The 9124-nt window shown below is 48.9% G+C and overlaps 1 protein-coding gene across 1 annotated transcript in view; it reads left to right on the forward strand.

Annotated features, from left to right (window-relative positions):
• Positions 1–9124, forward strand: part of LOC102206659 (nucleolar protein 4-like) — a 101972-nt gene that overhangs the window by 84617 nt on the left and 8231 nt on the right. Inside the window, exon 6 of the mRNA XM_005752137.2 lies at positions 4642–5117. Coding sequence (XP_005752194.1) covers positions 4642–5117 — 476 coding nt within the window. The remainder of the gene's footprint in view (positions 1–4641; positions 5118–9124) is intronic.

The raw sequence follows: 9124 nt of genomic DNA on the forward strand, positions 1-9124 counted from the left end.
GTGTGTGTGTGTGTGTGTGTGTGTGTGTGTGTGTGTGTGTGTGTGTGTCAGCTGGTCCTGTCAGTGGGAGTGTTGCTATGAAGATGCTTGGTGGGGCAGGGCGTCGCCAGGCGTCAGGCGCTGAGAACTAGTGTGCAGCTCGTGCTGCGTCTTAGCGGGATAATCCAGTGTAATCCCACGCAGGGGAGTCACGGCCCACCACCTCCTCCTCTTCCTCCTTTCTTTCTGTCTCCCTCCTCCTCCCCTGGGACAGGTGGCTGAGGAGGAAGAGGAGGAGTGAAGGAATTAGCATCTGTTACCGCTCTCCCTCAGGTCGGCTCCTCTGAGGGGAGCACGGGGCGAGGACAGCCTCTCGCTGCCGCTGTGAAGAAAAGCCTCAAATGAAAACTGACAGGAAATCATCTACTTCTCTGAACCGGTCTCCCTTTTGCTCCCGTTTCCTGGCGTCTCTCTGGTTCTCCTCCCCCGCTCATGCTCCTCCTCCCCTCTTTGGTGTGGAGCCTGCTAATGACGCCAAAATCAATGCAGTGCTGCTAACAGCTGACAGATAATTGTGTAAACGTAGAAAGGAAAACGCGCTCGCAGTGTTTGTGTGAGCGTCTGTAGACTGTGGGAGGGTCTGTGGGCTGTGGAGGGTCTTTGGGCTGTGGCGGGTCTGTCGACTGTGGGAGGGTCTGTGGGCTGTGGGAGGGTCTGTGGGCTGTGGAGGGTCTGTGTGTGACAGGTGTGGATGTCTGGGACGTCTTCACACCGCTGTCATAGATCATGTCGGATCCACAGCAGCTTGCTGCTAAACTCCAGAGGATGTGATGCAAAGAGACTTTCTAATTATTAAACGGCGCTCGAGGCGGATAACGAGACGCTTCACGTCGAGGGCTAAAATGTTCCACACGCAGAAGCACAAAGGCGTTTCTGCTTTACCCTCCATGATGTCGCCTCAGTCAGCGGCCGTTTCTTCACATTCTGCGATGCTCCATCCTTGAGCCTCGGTATGAGCAACACAGTAAAACCCGCGTGGGGTTTCGAGCCCTGCGTTTGTCCCTGCTCCACGTCCTGTGGTGGAAAACAGGACGTTTTGCACGCCATAAATCCACAAAAGCGCACGCTGGCGGTGGCGCGCATTTCCAGGTCAGCTGATGCAGCATTGTCCTCCCCCTGCTCCTCCTCCATGCACCTCCCGTGGATTCAGACTCAAACAGTACCAGACTGTCAAACTCGTGGTTCACCTGTGCGCTCCTCTCAGAGGTGTGTGTTAACGATGCGAGGAGACATTTGTCCCTCGGCCTAACGCTTGGCGCTGATATGCATCACAGTGGCTGCACCGCCGGGTGATGGAGGAGAAGCAAGGGGAGGTGGAAGTCCTTGAGTTTGTCCTTGAGGAACAAACCCCGCTGAGCCTAAAGGTGCAGGCTTCACAGCGGCGTTTAGTGACTATAGCTCGACCCTCGTCTTCCTCATCTTCTTCCCATCCTGTCTGACCTCTAACCTGTTTCCTCCGCAGAGGGTGCAGGTGTACTGCTGCCAGGTCAAAGTTCAGTCACAGCTGCCTTATTTTCAGAACATACAGTCAAATAGGCTCTTTTACATCCTTCAAAATAAGATAAGAGACACTTTATTCGTCCGCATAAAGAACGGCCGAGCTCGGAAACAGGGCTGTTCTCTGTGTACCTGCTCGTTATGACAAAGTTGTCTTTAAGCTGGAGGAGCACAGACAGCTGCAGGATCAGGGAAAGAAGGGTTATTTTGAGCTGTGAGTCCTGCAAAGCTTCTCTGAATAGTCAAAAAGGAGCTTTAAGTGTCACAATAAAAGCATGTTAGAGTGTTTGAGATGGAAACGAGAACGATAAGAAGGTTGCTGGTTCAAAACCTGTCCTGGTTTCCTCCGGGGATTCCAGCTTCCTGTCGTCAGTGCAAGTCGGATGAAAATGCTGTGGGAACGTTTGGAAATGTGAGTTTAAGTATTTAGTGAAGAAAACGCTTCTGGGAATGTGTCTGTAGCTGTGGGTTGGACTCCTCCACCTGCTGTTGGCTGTAAGGAGCAAATACTGATGTATCTGAAACTGAACGCTCCACCAGGAACACTGGACTGTTTCCGTACACGAGTCTCAGCCGTTAAATCTTTGGGTCTTTCAAAGCAAACATCTCCACAGACGGCGGCACTGTCTCAGTGTTTACAGGGATCCAGAGAGGGGGAGGAGTTTCAGTGTGCTCAGGATTGGCACAACAGACGGATGAAGGAGGGGAAGATAGAGAGAGGGAGGACCACTCCCTGTTCAGCCAGTGTGGACAGAGAAGGGACCCGCTCACAGTATGGGGCTGGAGGGCTGGAGCAGGGATGAAGGGGTGTGGGGATGGTGGTCCGGCAGCTGAATTAGGCTGTCCTTCGTTTCCACGCATGAATAGTCCTCACACACATAAACAAACAAACAGCGCCGGGCAGGCTTCCCCTCCCCTCCCTGTTAGAGTGGTGCTGTGAGTCTAAATGCTGCGAGCTGATTGGTTAGTAAACTCCAACTTTGCTCCTTTCAGCTCCGCCTGGATAAGAAACGAAGTGATAAACAGTTTAAAGGACTCTCGCTCCTCCCCCTCCTGACCTCTCTGCTGCTGCACCTTCCTCCTTCACTCCCCCACCCCACCCTCCCTCTCCATGCAGCAGTTTGGGCTCCACCCCTCTGTCACCCCCAGCCCCCGCCCTGACCGACTGACACCACCTCCGCCGTCTCCACTCTCTCTGCCTCACAGTCCCTCCTCCTCCTCCTTTCCTGCTTCTCTCCATCCTTCAATTATCCGTAATTTTCCTCACTTTGCATCTTTTTCAGCTCGTTCAGACGCTCCGGCTCTTTCTCCTCCGCCGTCCTTTCGTCTCTAATTAAATCCCAAATTGGAGGAAAATGTAGGCTAATGTTTCAAATGTGTTTCCTTTGTGTGTCTGTGAGTGCGCTGAGCGATGAAAGGCCGGCGGTGCATCCATCCCGCCTGCACAAAGCAGTTATTCCACAATCACTTATTTAGGATCCCGTCGACCTGAGCGGGGAAGGATAAGCAGCAGCGGGGCACAGATTCGTTTCTGTGAGCCCGACGCAGAGCTGCACTCCATCCTGCAGACCGCAGCGAGTCACGATTGTCAGCCACAGCTCACAGGAATGCAGGCGGTCTGCTTCGGTCACATCTGTGTTCTCACATTTCTGCTCGTCTTCATCTTTGACCCAGCAAACATGGACATGTTGTGGCTGTTGGTGTATGGAGGCCTAAAACAGCAAAAATGACATTAAACATGTCCTTGCACCAAACTGACACTAGGTGCAGGTGTTTGCGACACGTTGTTTATCATCTCTTTGCATTTTATTCTTTTTATTTTCCTCAGAATTAATCATTTTTATATTTTCCTTTTATGTTTTATCGCATGTATTCCTGCGTCGTTCGAGGCAGTGTGAGACTGGCTGTTGATTTATTGATTTAACAGCTGATGTAATGCAGGTGGAAATTAAAAAATGAATGGGGGATTAATTAAAAGGAAATATAAACAAAATGAAACAAATCAGTTTATCTCTCACTTGAATGAATTATTAAATGCCAACATTATTAATTGTACTCTTGTTGAGATTATTGACTTATTAAGTTTTTAATCTACATGTTGGCAGTTTCACACTCCGGCCTGTCAGATGTTTGTGAGCTCAGGCTGCGGACTGTTTAAAACACTGTTTGTGACACTTTCTTCTCCTCTGGGGTCTTTGTGATGTCATAAAGCCCCACCTACCTGCTCTTTAAGCTTGTGTAAACGTTAAGTTAAAAGGAGAGGAGCTCAGGCAGCTTGTTTCAGACAGAGGCTCCAGGATCAGATAAAGAAGGATTATTTTGAGCGGTGAGTCCAAGAACAAAAAGAAGGAACGTATATGGTCTCGTATGAAGATGATGATGATGATGACGTAGGAGTATGAAGAGTCTGATGACTGCTCTGAGTTGATTCCAGCTCGTAGTTACCAGCTCCTCCCAGCTTCTCCCTGCGCTGCACCTGACCACACCTGTGTAAAGCTGATGGAGGCAGAGAGGTTTCATCACTGCAGCACTGAAACACTAAAGACAGCAGACTGACGTCTGAAGGAGTCTGAAAGCCTGAGGTGGTTTTCTTCATGGAGCAGGGATGCCACCTGCTGGACAAGTGATGAGTTTCTGCTCTGGAAAGTGTCTTAATGTGAGATCTGTTCTATCAGTGACTGATTTATAGCAGTAGCTGTGTGTGTGTGTGTGTGTGTGTGTGTGTGTGTGTGTGTGTGTGTGTGTGTGTGTGGGTCAAACACACTGCACTGTGATGCTGCACAGATCTGTGATTGATTCGTTGACATTTGGTTGGCCAATGAGTGATCAGTGTCACAGTTAGACCCGCCCCCACACTCACATTCAGTTTAATGAAACGATGCAGCACGTCGCCACAAACCAGCAGGTCACATGACACACGTGTTTGCTACTGTGTGTGGGGCGGGGTCAGGTTGGAGCCTCTGGTGGACGCTAGAGGAACTGCAGCTTTTATGGGAACGTCGCTCTTCCTGTGAGAGGTGGCGTCTCTGTGTGAACCAAACTCGTGAAAGTCATCAGTGAACGCTGTCAGTCTGACCTTTAACCCTCCCGTGTCTCTTCTTTCAGATGATTCGTCCTCAGAGAGCGGCAGTGGAAACGGCCTGCCCGCCCTGACCCCTCCCTCCTCTGCTGTGACAGATGGCGCCGTAGTCAGGGAAACTGAGGTTGTGAATGGAAACGGTGGCCCCGCCCCTCTCGACTTCAGCAGGCCCACTTCCTCTTCCTCATCCTCTGAGGACCAGCAGCCGATCAACCTGAGTGACCCGCCTCCTCAGCGCCTGCCTCTGCCCACCTCACACCTGCCCATCACTGTCTCAGCGGCGGCCGCGGCGCTGCTCGGCGCGCTCCATCCCAGCGCACCCGAGGAGCTCCGCAGGAAGTACCCGCTGGCTGCCAAACCTCCTCTAGCTCCACATCCCGCCCTGCCGCTGCCCCTGCCGCACACACACGCTCCTCACAATGCACACGCCCCCAACACGCAGTCACACACACACGCGACCGAGCTGCGACTGGACCGCGACGGCAGGGAATATGGCGGCAAGGTGAGACACAAGCCTCCTGTACCTCTGTAGCTCTATTTAATTCCGGCGTTTTCCCGATCGTGGAACGCTCCATCAGGAAGATGGAGACGTTCTGTGTCGTCGTGCTTCTGCACGCTACGACTTCAAAAACTTCTTCTTTTAGCGTCTCTTTTATTGAGAAAGCATAACAGTCGTTTCTACATTTTACTTTTGCTTTCACATTTTTAAAAAGAACTTGGGTAAAGGGGTAGCAGCGCAGGCAGGTTAGCATCATATTATTGAAATGGGAAACTCAACATAAAAGAAATCATGGTTCATAAAAAATCACACCTCGCAGGCTTAACATATTCTGTCCGTTTAGGCCACAGGTGTTGAACCTGGGCCTCGAGGGCCTGCAGGTTTAGATGTGTCCTCGATCCAACACAGCTGATTTAAACGGCTAAATCACCTCCTCAGCATATTCTGAAGTTGTCCAGAGGCCTGGGAATGAACTAAGCATTTGATTCAGGTGTGCTGACCCAGGGTGAGATCTAAAACCTGCAGGGCGCCGGCCCTCGAGGCCAGGAGTTGGACACCCCTGATTTAGACCATGGCTGTATCCCAATTCAGGGTCTGCAGCCTTAAAGTACGCAGCCTCAACGATCCTCAAGGGCCGCGTACTCAAAGACCGCTAAGGCCGGAAGTGCGAGGCTTGTGAAATGGGATGGTCTAGCCTCCGTTGCGCTGCCCAGGTTGCCTAGCAACCATGATACTAACCACTGGAAACGTGTCATACAGCTGTGTTTGACAGAGATGAAGGAGAACATCTTTTGTTCATGTGTTTCTTTCTACATGAGCTTTGATCATTCTCTGATTAAGCTCAGCTATTGAACGGCGTATATTTAAAGTAAAGGCTTTAAAACCAAGTTAGTACAAACGTCACTGATGTCACATGACTTTGTGTGGCCAACAGGAATGTTTAATGTTCTTCGTTATTAAACATTTGCACATAAATAAGCGACATAATATTCAGTACTTAATTAAAGTGTACTCTTCGGCCGCCCCTTATCGTTTTTTTCGGCAAAATTATCCACACCCATCGCCGCGCTATGCATTCTGGGATATATTGGGCCATGAAGTCTACACCGCCACGTCCTTAAAATTCAGGGAAATGAAGGACGCATTTGAGGGCCGCATTTCGAGCAGCCTTTGAATTGGGACAGCCTTCGTCGCGTCGCTGTGACGTAATCGGCCTTAAAATGCGGCCTTTAAGGCTGCAGAGCCTGGATTGGGATACAGCCCATGTTCTGTAGACAGTATCCCTCTGAAGTTTAAGAGAAAATGACAGTTTTCCCATGGTATAGATCTCTTGTACAGAATGTGGTTCAGGCTTAAGCCATCTCCTCGTAACAGGCTTTTTACTCGCAGCCATACAAAAGTCTTCTATGATTAGATTAATTTATCCACTGGTGTGTTACACAAAAATATGGTCTCAAAGGTTAAAGGAAAAACAAATGACAACACATTTTGTAGATGTTCGTGGATTAGTGCTGGTGACTAACTTTGCAATCCCAAAAGATTTGGAAACGGTTCGCTCCATCTCGCCCACATCTCCAACAAGTGTCGCAGTTCCCCGATATCTTTGCTGAGCAGGGCTGATGAAAACTCTCGTAATGATTTTACAGCAGAACTCACGGCAAACACTGGACCCGGTGGTAGCCCACTGTGTCATGCATGCGTGGCCCCAACACTCCTCTGTAATCGACAGGTTACCTTCTTTTCCCCACATTGCTTTCATATACAGAGAGCTGTGGTTTTTACACCGCAGGATGCTCTTATATCGTTTGGAAATCATTTTGCTTTGCGCTCCAGATTTGGTTAATCATAAAAAAATTTCTACAAACTAATTCGTTTAGGTTCACTTTTAAGTTTTGATTAAAATAATTTCTGGCCTGTAGAAATCTAAAGAAGTCGTCTGAGCCTAAATCATGTTTGCTCCTTTCAAAGCTTTGAAATGCCTCCTTGTGGACGAATGAATAATAATTAGTTATACCTTTTCAAATCCAGTTCTTGAATCTATTATCGTACTGATTCGGGGGGAAATCTGAATCACATGCTCACCATCAAAGCTTAGAGGCAAATTCTGATGACTTCTTTCAGAGCAGATGTGATTATTTGTAGTATGGGTTCATCTGCCATGTCTGTTTTGTTCTGTAACTTTATGTCCGATATTAAAGCTGTAACTGGTTTTCCTTCAACATCTTTCCCTCCGGCGGAGTAATTTGGACAGCAGAGACATATCAGTGGTCTTAGCTGAGCTGCGCAGTAATATTCTCGTAGACAAGGAAGCCCACGACCTCCCTTTTCTTTCTTTGATTGGAGCGTTTATACTCGAGCTTTTTTCCCGTTCCAGATGTGTTTTGACAGTATTCTGTCCCACGTCACAAACTGTTTTTGTGGCGGTCGGTAAAGACTGAAACAAATACAGGGAAGAATATTTAATCTGGTTGGTATTCCATCTTTGTCTGATTGTATGGATTCGTTTAGCGGGGCATAGTTGGCATTGAACATTTTGGTGACGTCACGACGTATTACCACCCATAGTAGCGATTCTTAATTTTGACTGGTGGTTCATAGTTTAAAGTTAATACCTGCGTTTTGTTTACATTAACCTTGTATCCCGAAAAATGAAATACTTGGTCAGTGTATTTTAGGTTTTTTCCCCAGAGTCTCCTTAGAAACTGTACCCTGATAGCAAAGCTGTGCTGGCTGCCTGTCTGCTGTTTACCTCAGCTGTAACTGTCGAGTGAGGAGCCTCCTGTGTACTTGCGAGGAACCCTTATTCATGTCAGGGGGCGGGGCTGCAGTGAGGAGGAGGAGGTTTTGTTAAGATGGCAGTGGCGTTGCCTCTTTCCAGAGGGCCTTTAAACTCAGCTTATCATGTGTCTGACACCAAATATATGAAGATTTCTGAGAAGAGTCCTCAGTGAGGCATGAAGCTGAGCATCAGGAGTCCAAACCAGGTTAGCAGCAGATTAATGGCTAACATCCAGCTGTGCTGACCATCTCGGACCTTCTCTGGGCTGAAGTTTGAGGCATCTTCTTCCTGTCATGTGACGGTGTCTGTCTTCGCTCATCAAAGACACATGCCGATGTAAGCTGACCACAGCCCCGAAGCTTGGCTGTCGTCATCAAACGTCACTACAGTTCAGGTTGTGCCGTTCAGAGCTTAGCTTGGTGCAGTGTCTAACCAGACCTTGTAAATCCTCTTCTTCATGGACATTAATGTTTGTTGTAGAAGAGCCGCACTGATCAGTTTGTGGGAGGTGAAAGATTCGGTTTGTAGCTCCCAGTGGAGCCTCAGAGCTTTGAGGACTGAAGCTTGGAGCTGAAAGGCTGTTGGGAAGCCGGCAGGATTTCTTAGGTTGTTGGAAAGGTTTCACCTCTCCTTCAGAAGGTCTCTAAACCTAAAGAAGAACTCCAGTTATCTTCAGCTTGTTGACATCACACATCAACAAGAAGGAAACGTCTCACCTGGCCAGCTCCAAGGACACCTGTGATTGGATGGATCAGATTGTGTAAACAGCTCTGAGGTTGAGAGGAGCCCGACTCTGAGATCTGCCTGGAAGCTGTTTTCAAACAGTTAAAGGAAACAGAGAAATGATATGGAAGAGAGAAACAGTCCATGAACACATCTCCTCCTCGCTTTTGTCTGCAAACACGTTGCTTTGTTGGAGGAAACGTTCACGCAGCCGCAGGAGATCGCACTTCTTCCTTCCTCGTCTCGCTGCCTTTCTGCGGCGCTGAATAGCACAGACTCACAACAATGTGCGCTGGCCTTGGAGGGAAAGTGTTACTGCAGACAGGCTGCAAACACAGACTCACACGAAGCTCCGTCTCACACAGAGAGCCAGAAACTCTCGACAGGTGTGTGTGTGTTTGTGTGTGTGTGCGTGTGTGTGTGTGTCTGTTTGTGTGTGTGTGTGTGTGTGTGTGTGTCTGTTTGTGTGTGTGTGTGTTTGTACATGTTTGTGTGTGTGCGTGTGTGT

This window comes from Pundamilia nyererei, unplaced genomic scaffold (genome assembly GCF_000239375.1).
Source record: "Pundamilia nyererei isolate P.nyererei 1_Seehausen unplaced genomic scaffold, PunNye1.0 scaffold00346, whole genome shotgun sequence".
Taxonomy (NCBI): Eukaryota; Metazoa; Chordata; class Actinopteri; order Cichliformes; family Cichlidae; genus Pundamilia; species Pundamilia nyererei.